At 47.0% G+C, this 16349-nt stretch overlaps 1 protein-coding gene across 1 annotated transcript in view; it reads right to left on the bottom strand.

The window, feature by feature from the left end:
* PKHD1L1 (PKHD1 like 1) overlaps positions 1 to 16349 on the bottom strand; it is a 330520-nt gene that overhangs the window by 263472 nt on the left and 50699 nt on the right. The window contains exon 23 of the mRNA XM_063925269.1: positions 1090 to 1275. Coding sequence (XP_063781339.1) covers positions 1090 to 1275 — 186 coding nt within the window. The remainder of the gene's footprint in view (positions 1 to 1089; positions 1276 to 16349) is intronic.

Raw genomic sequence — 16349 nt, 5'->3', positions numbered from 1 at the left:
ATTCGCAATATTGCGATTACAAACTTCTTAGCAGTTTCAGAGTAGCTTCAGACTTACTCGGCATCTGCGATCAGTTCTGTGCTTGTCGTTCCTGGTTTGACGTCACAAACACACCCAGCATTCGCCCAGACACTCCTCCGTTTCTCCAGCCACTCCCGCGTTTTTTCCGGAAACGTTAGCGTTTTTTCCCACACGCCCTTAAAACGGCCTGTTTCCGCCCAGTAACACCCATTTCCTGTCAATCACACTACGATCGCCGGAGCGAAGAAAAAGCCGTGAGTAAAAATACTTTCTTCATAGCAAATTTACTTGGCGCAGTCGCAGTGCGGATATTGCGCATGCGCACTAAGCAGAAATTCATTGCGATGCGAAGAAATTTACCGAGCGAACGACTCGGAATGAGGGCCTGTGTTTTCACCATACGTTTAGCTCTGTTTCACTATTACAGGGTGTTTTGTGTGGCCAACACTGTCACTGGTCTGTAGTTCCATGAAAGCTTGCCTACTGTAGTTATCCTATTGCAGTTAGCTAGAACTATAAGCTATCCTGTCAGGATCACGGGGTGTCATTCCGAGTTGAGCGCTAGCTGAAAATGTTCGCTGCACAGCGATGAAGCAAAAAAAGGCACTTCTGCGCATGCGTATGCGGCGCAATGCGCACGCGCAACGTACTTTCACAACGGCCGATGTAGTTTCACACAAGGTCTAGCGAAGCTTTTCAGTCGCACTGCTGGCCGCAGAGTGATTGACATGAAGTGGGCGTTTCTGGGTGTCAACTGACCGTTTTCAGGGAGTGTTCGAAAAAACGTAGGCGTGCCAGGAAAAATGCAGGCGTGGCTGGGCGAACGCAGGGTGTGTTCGTGACGTCAAAACAGGAGCTGAACAGTCTGAAGTGATCACAAGCGCTGAGTAGGTTTGAATATACTCTGAAATAGCACAAAATTATTATGTAGCCGCTCAGCGATCCTTTCGTTCGCACTTCTGCTAAGCTAAAATACACTCCAAGTGGGAGGCGGCATAGCATTTGTACGGCTGCTAAAAACTGCTAGCGAGCGATCAACTCGGAATGACCCCCACTGTCTCTTCTCACTGGCTATTTATGTCCGCACGTACCTCTGCTAATCCAACAGCAAATAGGGGGAAATTGTATCCGCAGTTGTATGGCGTAATGGTGACGGTATACTGGCTTCTGTATGTGCTAAGGACTGTGCTGGCCACACTGACATCGCTGAGTAGAATTCCATCGTTTGACAAAGCTGGTGCCCGTCTCATAACTGTAGTGCACACAGATGATACAAAACAAATAGTCAGCATTGGCGCACAATATAAAACAGAAGCAATTTCCATGCATACGCAATTGCAAATAATCGCTACGTGAACAACGGCATTTTTTGCGACTCAGAATCAGGCCCCTATGTATAAAAATGGAACCAGCAGCATAATACAAACTCTTAGAATTTTTTTAATCAATAAAAATATTTTAAAAATCAGAGATATTTCTATTTTTGTCTAAGTATTTATTTAGATATTTCTTAGGACTTTACATGGAAGCTGCAGATTTGAAAGTTGTTCTTCACAAGTAACTCTACATATACTGACGGTATATAATTACCACCTGTGTAATGTTTCCTTGCCTATGCTAAACATGTTATAATGTTACCGTTCCTATGCCGATATGTGTAACTGACACTTGGGGAAATTTATCAAATGGGGAGAGATATTTATACAAGACTGCTGGAGCTGTTGGCCATAGCAACCAATCAGATTGTTGATAGCATTTATATAGTACAGTCTATAAAATAATAGCTAGAATTTGATTGGTTGCTCACCTGTCTGCTTAAGTTTGCGGTTAACTTTAACATCTTTTCTCTTACGTCCTAGAGGATGCTGGGGTCCACATTAGTACCATGGGGTATAGACGGGTCCACCAGGAGCCACTGGCACTTTAGGAGTTTAATAGTGTGGGCTGGCTCCTTCCTCTATGCCCCTCCTACCAGACTCAGTTTAGAAAATGTGCCCGGAGGAGCCGGTCACAGCTAGGGGAGCTCCATAGGAGCTTTTCTATATTTTTTTTTTTTAGAGTTTAGGCACAGGGAGGCTGATGGCAACAGCCTCCCAGCTTCGAGGTACTTAGGGGGGGATATATACAGAGATTGACCCAGCGCTAATAAAGTGCAATTTCTGTGCAGTAGAAAAATCTAAATGGAGAACAGCAAGATTGCAGCGCACAGAAATAGAATGAATCAATTAATCTAATAAAATTTTTTTTATTTACTTTAAAATGGTTTGCTTAAAACTTCAAATAAATATATGTTGTGACAAGAACACTGGGATAGTGTTTGAGGGCAGGTATATTTGTCCCAGGTTCTTGTCTTACATGTTTTAGAAAATGTTAACTTCTAGGAAAAATGCTTTTTGTTTTGTCTGAACCTTTTCAGTTTGCAGTAAAAGCTGGGTAAAGGCTCTGAGAGAGAGATAAGGCGAGTTCTAGACATTGGGCCCAGTTCGGGTCTTTGGCCTCACAGAGGGCTAATCAGGGTTTCAGCTGTGTAAGTGTGTTATAGTGCTGCTAACCTGATTAGTATGGGCAGACTGCCTGGGAAGGCTGAGGGATCTGTGTGTGAGAGACACGCTTTCTGATGCAAGTGAGCTATACAGTATGTACTGAAGAACTCTGTGTTTTGTTTAGTGACAGTTAGGAATATCTTATGTTTAGTTAGTGCCGGACAGGCAAGGTATTTTTATTTTGGGGTTTGTTTTATTTTCTGTTTCAATAAAACTGGCCGGGGTCAGTTGTACCAGAAACTGGACTTGTGTTGTTCCTCAGCTGCTGCGTGCTACCATATTCCCCAGGAAAAGGCGCCTTGCACCCCTACAGTGTTACAACTTGGTGGAGAATGCGAGCAACCCCGTTCTGCGCATAAGTGAAAGCAGCAGCTTTGTGAGGCCTGCAGAAAACGGTGGTTTATGCAGATACAGCCCAGTGTGAAGTTACTGAGACTCACCCCTGAGGGTTTGATATATGTCTTGGGTGAAAGCAGCTACAAAGCCGCCTGAAAAATCTGTCGACATGGAGGATCTGCTTAAAGCCTTGCTGCAAGCTACAGCGGCTCAGCAGGAGGCCAACCGACAGCAGCAGGTGGCAATGGAGGAAAATAGGAGACAGCAGCAGGTGGCTATTGACGAACTTTACCGGCAACAGCGTCAGGATAGAGAGGCCTTAACAGAAGTGGTGCAGAGCCTTGCAGCCCGGATTGGAGATGTGGCCGTCAGTGCTCCGACCAGCTCTAGTTCTATACGGGCCAGTCACTTCTTGCAGAAAATGACAGAGGCTGATGATGTGGAGGCCTACTTGACCACGTTTGAAAGGACTGCAGAGCGTGAGAACTGGCCAAAAGCACAGTGGGCCAGTCTGCTGGCACCTTTTCTGTCAGGTGAGCCCCAAAAAGCGTACTTTGATTTAAGCCCTGCTGAGGCTCGGGACTATGATAAACTAAAGACTGAGATCCTGACCCGCCTGGGAGTCACGCTGTCAGTACGAGCACAACGGGTGCACCGTTGGGTGTACGCCATGGAGAAGCCTCCGCGCTCTCAGATGCACGACCTTATTCAGCTAACAAAAAAATGGCTACAGCCAGAGACATTAACTGGTCCCCAGATGGTTGAAAGAGTCGTCATGGACCGCTACTTGAGATCTTTGCCCATGGTCCTGCGCAAGTGGGTGAGCCATGGAAACCCGGGTACTGCTGACCAATTAGTAGACATGGTAGAGCGGTATTTGGCAGCAGAGGAACTACTGATGACCACCCAGCAACCCATAGATCCTCGACAGCGCCCTTCAGTAAAGACTGGTAAGACTGTTCCGTGGGAAAACGTTGCTGGGCGGTTAAGAGAACGCAAGGCTGGAGAGACTGTAAACACTGGCCCTGGAGACAGGCCAATGGGGCTAGAACGGTCTATGTTGCCCAAACGGGTTGATAATCGTGTGGTTAAATGTTTTAGATGTGGTATGCCAGGTCATGTTGTTGCCAATTGCCCAGTCATGCAAGAACCCATGCAATGTGATGCTGCCTTTGAATGTCGCAGAATGTCTTTCTTTGCTAGGTTAGCCTGTACTGTGGTACCTTCACCTGAGCTGGAAAAACAAATGTGTGATGTGTTCTTAGAGGGTAACCGGGTAGAGGCCTTGCTAGATTCAGGAAGTTTAGTTACCCTCGTGAAAGCTGGGTTAGTGAACCCCTTAAAGGTCCAGCAAATACCTATTGGGGTAACTTGCATACATGGGGATACCCAACATTATGCCACTGCTGAGGTGAATATAGAAACTTGTTGTGGGTCAGCAATGGTTAAAGTGGGACTGGTCCCTACCTTGGTGCATGAGGCCATAATAGGGAGGGATTTTCCTCATTTTTGGAAACTGTGGGAATCACGGTTATCAACAGATGTGAGAAGCTATTTCTAAGGAAGTTAAAACCATGTTAGAACTTGGAGTCATAGAGGAGTCTAACAGTGAGTGGTCCAGTCCCATAGTGCTCATCCCGAAGCCCGACGGTAGCATACGCTTCTGTAATGACTTTCGTAAGTTAAATGAGGTGTCCAAGTTTGACGCATACCCCATGCCCCGTGTGGATGAGCTTGTAGAAAGGCTGGGAACAGCCAGGTTTCTCACCACATTGGACCTGACCAAAGGTTACTGGCAAATACCTTTATCTGATAGCGCCAAAGAAAAAACAGCCTTTTCGGTTCCGGAGGGGCTGTACCAGTATAAGATGTTACCCTTTGGGTTGCATGGGGCTCCAGCAACCTTTCAACGGGCGATGGATAAAATTTTGAGGCCCCATAGAAAATATGCAGCTGCCTATTTGGATGATGTTGTAATTCACAGTACAGACTGGGGGTCCCATTTGGTTAAAGTACAAGCAGTACTGGACTCAATCAGAGAGGCAGGGTTAACTGCTAACCCAAAGAAGTGCTGCCTCGCAATGGAGGAGGTCAAATACTTGGGCTTCACCATAGGCAGAGGTCTGATTAGGCCCCAATTGAATAAAGTTGATGCTATTCAAAACTGGCCTCGTCCAGTGAATAAAAAACAGGTAAGGGCTTTTTTGGGAATTACTGGGTACTATAGACGGTTTATTCCTAATTTTGCGACCACAGCGGTGCCGTTGTCAGACCTTACCAAAGGGAAGCAGTCAAATGTGGTGAAATGGAACCCTGATGCAGAAAAGGCGTTCCAAGCGTTAAAAGTGGCTTTGTGTTCACAACCGGTGTTGATAACACCAGATTTTTCAAAAGAATTTGTGGTACAGACAGATGCCTCAGAGGTAGGGATAGGTGCTGTGCTGTCCCAAACCAGAGATGGGGACGAACACCCTATCATTTATTTGAGTAGGAAACTCAATGAGCATGAAAAAAGGTATGCCATTGTGGAAAAGGAGGCTTTGGCCATTAAGTGGGCACTAGATACCTTGAGATATTACCTCTTGGGTAGACAATTCAGACTAGTGACAGACCATGCCCCTTTAAAATGGATGTATGTAAATAGAGGCAAGAATGCTCGTGTAACTAGATGGTTTCTAGCGTTGCAGGACTTTAAGTTTACTGTCGAACATAGACCGGGAACACAATTGGCCAACGCAGATGCATTGTCTCGCATCTTCTGTTTGGGGGCTACAAGTGTTCCGGCCCCTAGGTCGAAACAGGGGAGGGGGATATGTGACAAGAACACTGGGATAGTGTTTGAGGGCAGGTATATTTGTCCCAGGTTCTTGTCTTACATGTTTTAGAAAATGTTAACTTCTAGGAAAAATGCTTTTTGTTTTGTCTGAACCTTTTCAGTTTGCTGTAAAAGCTGGGTAAAGGCTCTGAGAGAGAGATAAGGCGAGTTCTAGACATTGGGCCCAGTTCGGGTCTTTTGCCTCACAGAGGGCTAATCAGGGTTTCAGCTGTGTAAGTGTGTTATAGTGCTGCTAACCTGATTAGTATGGGCAGACTGCCTGGGAAGGCTGAGGGATCTGTGTGTGAGAGACACGCTTTCTGATGCAAGTGAGCTATACAGTATGTACTGAAGAACTCTGTGTTTTGTTTAGTGACAGTTAGGAATATCTTATGTTTAGTTAGTGCCGGACAGGCAAGGTATTTTTATTTTGGGGTTTGTTTTATTTTCTGTTTCAATAAAACTGGCCGGGGTCAGTTGTACCAGAAACTGGACTTGTGTTGTTCCTCAGCTGCTGCGTGCTACCATATTCCCCAGGAAAAGGCGCCTTGCACCCCTACAGTGTTACAATGTGTAAAACAAAACATAAGACACATCACCGCCCGATAATACCTCTGCACTGAACGATTCAACAAGATTATATTATATGTCTCAAATCTGAAACCAGACCTGTAGCAAGGAAAAAGCTCTATTTGTGCATTTTCTGTTACCTTGTAACTCTTCTAAAATATATCAACAATATTGCACTTAAGTTTCTACTACTTTCAACAGAGCTATTTCTAATTGTTAGAATTGTCACTCAACAGGAATCTATATATTACATTCAAACAAAAATAATTTGTTTCAAATAAAAACCAATTGGTTTGTACACTTCCTCCTTAAAAAGATGGTAGCAATAAGGGAGTTATGATGTTATAGATACTTGAATCCTGTATTTAAAGTCCAATATCTGCAAATGCAACAGTATTAATGTTAGGGTCTCCTACCCTGTGCTGCCACGTCGTCATGGCAACCGGGAGACAAGTGCTGGCGGAGTGGCCTGAGCGCAGCTGATACTCCGGTTCGGGTCTTTTGCTGTGCAGTGGTTGCAGGCTCTGTGCACAGCAGGGGATCCGGTGCTGGTTTTTGTGCTCACAGTCTGTGAGGTCTGAGTGGGGCGTGGACAGCACCTGCTATATAGGGCCTCTTCTCAGGTTAAGCAGATGCTGCTGAATCTTTGTTGGTTAGTCAGTTCCTGAAAGTTAGCCAGTACTGTGTAGCTTTGTACTTGTTGTTGCTTACTGCAAATAGGCCTGGGGATTTGGTACTACACTCTGCCAATTCAGACCTAGCAGTAAGACTGGAGTCAGTCGTTTAACTTGCTGGGGTTCTTTTGCTACTCTGTGAACTTAGCAAGTTTGCTGATGTATTCTCAGACTTGCCTGTCTAAATCCTGTCTCACTGTGCAAGGTGTTCAGGTGTCAGTTTAGTGGCAGTAAGCTGAACCTGTGCACTGCAAGTGAGGATTAGGATTGTGGAGACTCTCCTTGTGTCTATCATTCCATCTCTGACCAAGGAGTTTACTGCCACACCCGTTGGTAACCCTTTAGGGTTTTGCTGTTGCCCTTAGCAACAGCATTTCGGGTTCTCTACGTATTAAAACACAACATCTTGCTTTTTCCATCTGAGCATTCCTAATACTAGGGAGACACCCAGTTTCTTAGCCTCTGGGCTTCTCTGTTCACTTTGTGTTTATTTTGTTACCCTATCACCTTCTGTGTACGTAATGTCATATTCCCCAGTCTGTCTGTGAGTTCATTTGTTTTGCATCCCTAACAGTTCAGACACCAGTACATTCCTGCAGGCACTGGTGTGCATAACATATTCAGCAGCCTAATACTCCTGTTGAAATTTTGTGGGAATATGGAGCATACCCCTCAAAATACTTTGCAACAGGTGGTCGATCAGGTGCAGGTCCTGACTCGACAAGTTAATGATTTGTCCATTAAAATGCACACCTCCCAGGCCGCTGGCGGAGCTCCCGCAGCAGCAGCACCTTCAGGGGTTAAGGAGCCGAAAGTAAATCTCCCGGATCGTTTTTCTGGAGATAGCTCGCAGTTCTTTTGTTTCAAGGAGAGCTGCAAGCTATACTTCCGGCTTAGGCCTCAGTCTTCTGGGTCGGAGATTCAGCGGGTGGGCATAGTGATTTCCTTGCTACAAGGAGACCCACAGGTCTGGGCATATGGGTTGCAGCCTGACTGTCCGTCGCTTAAAAGTGTTGATGCTTTTTTTACGGCACTGGGCATGTTGTATGATGACCCTGACAAGACGGCCTCAGCCGAGGCTCAGATTTCGATCCTTAAGCAAGGGCGAAGGCCAGTTGAGGTTTACTGTACGGAGTTTCGGAAGTTGGCCCATGATACCCAGTGGAATGACCCAGCCCTGAGACACCAGTACCGAAGAGGTCTTTCTAACCAGATAAAGGACCAACTGGTACAATATCCCTTGCCTGATAGCTTGGATCAGCTCATGCAGTTATCCATCCGGGTGGATAGACGGCTGAGAGAGCGTAGGCTTGAAAGGGAGACCGAGGTTTCCTTCTTTCCCAAGGGAACCTCAGACTCTGAGGAATTTTCCAAGGAGCCTATGCAGATTGGGGCTACCCGCCTCTCCTTGCGTGAGAAGACGCGGAGGAGACAGCAGGGGTTGTGTTTTTACTGTGGGAATAAAGGTCATGTGGTAGTATCATGCCCAGAAAAGCCGGAAAACTTCAGGGCCTGAGGGTGATGGGAAATATCCTGTCAGGCCAGAAGTCAGAATTTCCCAAGAAGTCTTTTATCATTCCGGTGACCTTGAAGATCCTCGGTCAAACTGTCAAGACTGAGGCCTTTGTGGACAGTGGGGCCGACGGGGTTTTTATGGACCGCCAATTCGCCCTGAAACACTCTGTTCCCTTAGTACCCTTGGCATCGGAAATTGAGATTTGTGGGTTAAACGGGGAACCATTATCCCAAGGTAAAATTACCTCTTGCACTAGCCAGATTTCTTTGTTTATTGGAGCCACACACTCTGAAAAATTGTCCTTTTATGTGACTGTCTGTACTTTTGCCCCATTGGTGTTGGGGTTACCCTGGTTAAGGGCCCACAATCCTCAATTTGACTGGGTCTCTGGGGAGATTCTTAGTTGGGATACTGATTGTTTCAGGAGTTGCTTGAGCCTTCCAGTCAGGCTCTCGCAGCTAAGTTTGCCAGGATTGCCAGGGTGTTATGCAGATTTTGCGGACGTGTTCTCCAAAAAAGTTGCAGAGGTACTACCTCCCCATCGCCCCTATGACTGTGCCATTGATTTGTTGCCAAATGCTAAGCTTCCCAAGAGCAGGTTGTACTCCCTGTCACGTCCTGAGACTCAGGCTATGGCAGAGTACATTCAGGAGAACTTGGCTAAGGGATTTATCAGACCTTCACAGTCTCCAGTTGGGTCGGGGTTCTTCTTCGTGGGTAAAAAGGACGGTTCGTTGCGACCCTGCATCGACTTCAGGGAATTGAACCGTATCACGATTAAAAACTCATACCCACTGCCTCTCATTTCGGTCTTGTTTGACCAGCTTCGTACTGCCACCATTTTTTCTAAGATTGACCTACGCGGTGCGTACAATCTAATCCGAATAAGAGAGGGGGATGAATGGAAGACTGCCTTTAATACCCACTCAGGGCATTATGAATATTTGGTGATGCCTTTTGGGCTCTGTAATGCCCCGGCAGTCTTCCAGGATTTCATGAATGATGTACTCAGGGAATATTTGGATAGATTCTTAGTTGTATACTTAGATGACATCCTAATCTTCTCCCATTCCCTGGAGGAACATCGGAAGCATGTACGCTTAGTCCTCCAGAAACTCAGAGACCACCGGCTTGGGGCGAAGCTGGAGAAGTGCGAATTTGAAGTTCAGCAAATCGCATTTCTAGGATATATTATCTCCCCAGAAGGTTTCCAAATGGAGGGTTCCAAGGTACAGGCAGTCCTGGATTGGGTGCAGCCCACTAGTTTGAAGGCGCTTCAGCGTTTCCTGGGCTTTGCAAATTTTTATAGACGATTTATCGCTGGATTTTCGTCTATAGTGGCGCCCTTGGTGGCACTCACTAAGAAAGGGGCGGATGTTGCTCACTGGTCTTGTGAGGCTAAAGCGGCTTTTGCCCGTCTCAAAAGGGCATTTGTATCGGCCAAGGTGCTGTGACACCCAGATCCAGAGCGTCCTTTTGTGGTGGAGGTGGATGCCTCTGAGATGGGTATTGGGGCAGTGCTCTCTCAGATGGGAGTGTCTGATAATCGCCTTCATCCCTGTGCTTACTTTTCCCGTAAATTTTCGCCTGCCGAGATGAATTATGATGTGGGTAACCGGGAATTGTTGGCTATTAAGGATGCACTCGAGGAATGGAGACACTGGCTTGAGGGGGCTAAGTTTGTGGTCTCAATTCTCACCGACCATAAGAATCTGGCATATTTAGAGTCAGCGAAGCGTCTCAATGCCAGGCAGGCACGATGGGCTTTGTTTTTTGCTCGCTTTAATTTTTTGATAACATATCGCCCTGGGTCAAAAAACATCAAGGCTGATGTGCTCTCGCTGAGTTTTGCTCCAATCCAGGAGACCACCAAGGAGCCGTTGCCCATTGTGTCCCCATCATGTATTAAAGTGGGCATTACCCAGGACCTCTTGTCATTAGTCCTTAGAGCACAGGAGCAGGCTCCTCCAGACCTTCCGGTAGGTCTTTTGTTTGTGCCTCCTAGGTTAAGACAGCGAGTGTTCCTGGAATTCCATGCCAAGAAGTCGGCAGGTCACCCGGGTATTGCCAGAACTCGGGAGTTGCTATCTAGGGCGGTGTGGTGGCCCTCGGTGGCTAAGGATGTGGATCAGTGGGTTTGGGCATGTGACATCTGTGCCCGAAATAAGACTCCTAAAGGGGTTCCTGTTGGCCCATTACATCCACTCTCTATCCCATCTAAGCCATGGACCCACATTTCAATGGATTTTGTGGTGGACTTGCCCAAATCCTCGGGGATGACAGCCATCTGGGTTGTCGTTGACAGGTTTTCGAAGATGGCGCACTTCGTTCCACTGGTTGGGCTGCCATCGGCCAGACGCCTGTCTGAATTATTTATGCTGCATGTTGTGCGCCTCCACGGGTTGCCACTTGATGTGGTCTCTGACCGCGGATCCCAGTTTGTGGCCAAATTCTGGAGGGCATTTTGTTCCGATCTCCAGATTTCTGTCAGCTTGTCGTCAGGCTACCATCCGCAGTCTAATGGGCAGACTGAAAGGGTGAACCAGTCCTTGGAGCAGTTCCTCAGGTGTTATGTCTCCAAGTGTCAGACTGACTGGGTTGCTCATCTGTCCATGGCGGAGTTTGCCTATAACAACGCGGCTCACTCTGCTTCAGGGATCTCTCCCTTCCTTTGTGTGTATGGGCATCATCCTAAGGCCAATTCTTTTGACCCCCTGGACTCCACGCCTGGTGGTTCCTCTGTGGTTTCGGTCCTTAGAGGTATTTGGAGGAAAGTGAAGAAAGCCCTTGTGTCTGTGTCATTAGTGACCAAAAGGGTTTTTGATAAGCGGAAAAGACCCTGCAGCTTCAAATTAGGAGACTTCGTCTGGTTGTCTACCAAAAATTTGAAGTTGAGACAGCCATCTCATAAGTTAGGCCCCCGGTTCATCGGCCCTTATAAGATCACCAGGGTTATCAATCCGGTGGCATTTCAGTTAGATCTGCCCCGTTCTTTGGGTATCAATAAAACATTTCATTGTTCCCTTTTAAAACGGGCGATTAGTAATCCTTCTTCCAGTGGATGACCTTCCCCTCTTCTGATACGTGGCCAGAGGGAGTTTGTTGTTGAAAGGATTCTTGACTCCAAGATGGTTCGGGGTCGGCTGTAATTTTTGGTGCACTGGAAGGGGTATGGCCCCGGGGGAGCGGTCGTGGGTACTGATACGCTCTTTCTTCTCGCAGTTCCCCGATAAACCCGGTGGTAGGGGTTCTTTGACCCCTCGTCAGAGGGGGGGTACTGTTAGGGTCTCCTGCCCTGTGCTGCCACGTCGTCATGGCAACCGGGAGACAAGTGCTGGCAAAGTGGCCTGAGCGCAGCTGATACTCCGGTTCGGGTCTTTTGCTGTGCAGTGGTTGCAGGCTCTGTGCACGGCAGGGGATCCGGTGCTGGTTTTTGTGCTCACAGTCTGTGAGGTCTGAGTGGGGCGTGGACAGCACCTGCTATATAGGGCCTCTTCTCAGGTTAAGCAGATGCTGCTGAATCTTTGTTGGTTAGTCAGTTCCTGAAAGTTAGCCAGTACTGTGTAGCTTTGTATTTGTTGTTGCTTACTGCAAATAGGCCTGGGGATTTGGTACTTTACTCTGCGAATCCAGACCTAGCAGTAAGACTGGAGTCAGTCGTTTAACTTGCTGGGGTTCTTTTGCTACTCTGTGAACTTAGCAAGTTTGCGGCTGTATTCTCAGACTTGCCTGCCTAAATCCTGTCTCACTGTGCAAGGTGTTCAGGTGTCAGTTTAGTGGCAGTAAACTGAACCTGTGCACTGCAAGTGAGGATTAGGATTGTGGAGACTCTCCTTGTGTCTATCATTCCATCTCTGACCAAGGAGTTTACTGCCACACCCGTTGGTAACCCTTTAGGGTTTTGCTGTTGCCCTTAGCAACAGTATTTCGGGTTCTCTACGTATTAAACACAACATCTTGCTTTTTCCATCTGAGCATTACTAATACTAGGGAGACACCCAGTTTCTTAGCCTCTGGGCTTCTCTGTTCACTTTGTGTTTATTTTGTTACCCTATCACCTTCTGTGTACGTAATGTCATATTCCCCAGTCTGTCTGTGAGTTCATTTGTTTTGCATCCCTAACAGTTCAGACACCAGTACATTCCTGCTGGCACTGGTGTGCATAACAATTAAACGGGAATATATAGATTAATCTGGCCAGATGATTTGTATGCCCCTAATAGTGCTTCAGGCTATAAAGCATGAAAAAGTCCTGCCCGACTGCTGGTCCCTTACCTTTTAGTTGCAGTCTTTTCTGGGAGACTTAAAAGTGCACACCCTCCACACAATAAATAACAGACACTCCTCCTCCCCGGCTGCTTGGTGCTGGTAACCTTATGTTCCAGTCTTTTCTGGGAGGCTGGGGCTGGATGGTCCGAGCGTGGAATTATCTCCAGGTGCAAATGTAGATGAAGCCTGAATGAGTGATGTGGATCAATTCAATGAAGCTTGACGCGTTTCTCCGCCTCTTTACGGTCTCAGCGGACATTGGACTTTAAATATAGGATTCAAGTATCTATAACATCATAACTCCCTTATTGCTACCATCTTTTTAAGGAGGAAGTTTACAAACCAATTGGTTTTTATTTGAAACAAATTATTTTTGTTTGAATGTAATATATAGATTCCTGTTAAGTGACAATTCTAACAATTAGAAATAGCTCTGTTGAAAATAGTAGAAACTTAAGTGCAATATTGTTGATATATTTTAGAAGAGTTACAAGGTAACAGAAAATGCACAAATAGAGCTTTTCTTCTTGCTACAGGTCTGGTTTCAGATTTGAGACATATAATATAATCTTGTTGAATCGTTCAGTGCAGAGGTATTATCGGGCGGTGATGTGTCTTATGTTTTGTTTTACACATATATTTGTTTGAAGTTTTAAGCAAACCATTTTAAAGTAAATAATTTCTTTTTTTTATTAGATTAATTGATTCATGCTATTTCTTTGCGCTGCAATCTTGCTGTTCTCCACTTAGGGGGGAAGTAGTGTCCGCCCTGAGGGGTCCAGCCACTATCTCCGCTGAGAAGACACTGAGCTCCTGAGGGAGCTGATCGTTAGCAGCCCCAGGGGATAGCTCACACAGGGAGCATGCCGCCACCCCCTAACAGAGCCAGAAGACAGAAGGTGGTGAGATATGGCGGCACAAGGGTAGGAGGGCAGCTCTGAACGGCTGCGCTCCGGGGAAGGCTCAGCGGCACACAGTGTTGGTGCTATGAGGGGCGTCCCGTGTCTAAATACCCTAAACTGGTCACAGACGATAACCGGAGACTGAATCCCCAGGATAGCAACGGAATCCTCAGGCCAGTATAAAGAATTTGTGCAGGAAGACGCGCCATCTTCAGGGGGCGGAGCTTCTCCTCAGAGCGGACCCAGCAGCATTCAGCGCCATTTTCCTGCTTGCAGTTCCTGTACGCAGACGCTGACAGGGGAAACGGTCCCTCCACGCAACTCCAGCTATCCTGTGCGGTACCAGGGGGTTGTTGAAGGGGGGTAGTGGGGGGGGGGGGTAGGCTGTGTAAATACTGTGTAGTCTATTAAGGTACACAGTAAGTGCTAGGTAGTTGTATTATATCTACCTCAGGAAGCGCTGTGTGTGGGTTGGCTCCAATCTCTGTGTCTCTCTGTGGCATACTTGGGGGGAAACTGTGTCTACAATTCTGTGTGTGTGTGTGTGTGTGTGTGTGTGTGTGTGTGTGTGTGTGTGTGTGTGGTGTTATTATCTCCCATAGCCATGTCTGGGGACTCTGTGTCATATGCTGCAGAGGATGTTTTTTCTCAGGAAGAATCCATTCCATGTGCACAGGAATGTACTGTCTTGTCTGAGATCCCTATGATTGAGCCTGAGTGGTTGACCTCCATTAATGGAATGATCTCTCAGATTTCTACTAGGGTAGCACATACTGAGACAGAAACTCGTGTGTTAAAGAATTCTATGGCAGTTTGATCAGGTATTGTTCCTATTCCGGCAAGACCCCCTAGCATGTTCCCACAGTAACGTGCACTTGCCCAGATTATGCAAGATGACACGGATACCGACTCTGATACAGCAGACGGTGATGGGGACGTGCTGAGGGGGGCAGCATCCCTTGCAAAGGGGGTGCAGCTCATGATTGAGGCCATTAGAGATTTATTAAACATTACTGACATGTCACCTGAGCAGGTTGAGGAGGCTTACTTCACTGACAATAAGAAAGCCTCGCTAACCTTCCCTGCGTCTAAAGAATTAAACGCTATATTTGAAAAATCCTGGGACAACCCGGAGAAAAAATTCCAGATCCCCAAAAGGGTTCTGGTTGCCTTACCCTTCCCTGAGGAGGATCGAAAAAAGTGGGAAAACCCACCCATAGTTGACGCATCTGTCTCCAGACTGTCTAAAAAGGTGGTTTTACTTGTCCCTGGATCTACCGTGTAAAAAGAACTGGCTGATCGTAAGATTGATACTACACTCAAATCCATATACACTGCTTCGGGAGTGGCGTTAAGGCCCACCATTGCTTGTGCATGGATTTCTAAAGCCATAGTAAAGTGGTCACGCACATTACTAGAGGATTTAGATACAATGGAAGTCACATTGAATTGTTTTTATGTAACATACAGGATTCTGCGGGGTTCATGGTGGAATCCATGAAGGACCTGGGTATGCTGACTGCACGGATATCTGCCATGTCGGTCTCGGCTCACAGGGGACTCTGGCGTGGAATCCAGGAGAAGTGTGGAGACCCTACCCTACATAGGTCAGGCTCTATTTGGGGAAGCATTGGATGCATGGATTTCCATGGCAACTGCGGGTAAGTCACCTTTCTTTCCCTCTGCTACACCTTCTACAAGGAAACCTTTTTCCCCAACTCCATCGCAGTCCTTTCGGACCGCTAGAACAAAAAGCTCCAAGCCTCATACCACCTTCTTTAGGGGTGATCGTGCAAAATCCAAAAAGCCTACACCCGCAGGCTCCCAGGACCAGAAACCTGCTTCTGGTTCCTCAAAATCCTCAGCATGACGGTGGACGGGCTTGGAGAACGGGCTGGTGGGTGCGAGACTCAGACGTTTCAGCAACGTCTGGGTGTCGTCCGGCTTGGCTACCTGGGTACAGGATATTGTGTCCCAGGGGTACAGACTGGAGTTTCAAGAACTCCCACCTCACCGATTCTTCAAATCAGGCTTGCCAGCGTTGCTGACAGACAGGGCGATCCTACAGGACGCCATCCGAAAATTGGAAATGTCACAGGTCATTGTCCCAGTTCCACTGCGTTTGCAACGCAAGGGTTACTATTCAAAACTTTTCGTGGTACCGAAACCAGATGGTTCGGTCAGACCTATTTTGAACTTGGAGTCGCTAAACCCTTACCTGAGGGAATTCAAACTCAAAATGGAGTCTCTGAGAGCGGTGATCTCAGGTCTGGAAGAGGGAGAGTTTCTGGTATCCCTGGATATCAAGGATGCGTACCTCCACATTCCGATTTGGCCGCCGCACCAGGCTTATCTTAAATTTGCACTGTTAGACAGTCACTATCAGTTTCAGGCACTGCCGTTCGGCCTCGCCACAGCACCGATGGTGTTCACCAAGGTGATGGCAGAGATGATGGTTCTGCTCCGCAGACAGGGGGTGAACATAATCCCATATCTGGACGATCTACTGATAAAGGCGTCGTCCAGGGAGACATTGTTGCAGTCCATTGCTCTCACGACTCATTTGCTCAAGAAACACGGTTGGATCCTGAACCTTACAAAGTCACATTTGGAACCAACAAGGAGATTGTCTTTTCTGGGGATGATCCTCGACATGGAAGTGCAGAGGGTATTTCTGCCAGAGGAGAAAACATTGGTGATTCA

The sequence above is a fragment of the Pseudophryne corroboree genome, chromosome 5 (genome assembly GCF_028390025.1).
Source record: "Pseudophryne corroboree isolate aPseCor3 chromosome 5, aPseCor3.hap2, whole genome shotgun sequence".
Lineage (NCBI taxonomy): Eukaryota > Metazoa > Chordata > Amphibia > Anura > Myobatrachidae > Pseudophryne > Pseudophryne corroboree.
Note: the sequence above shows the minus strand (reverse complement) of the source record. Positions and strands in the feature narration are given on the sequence as shown.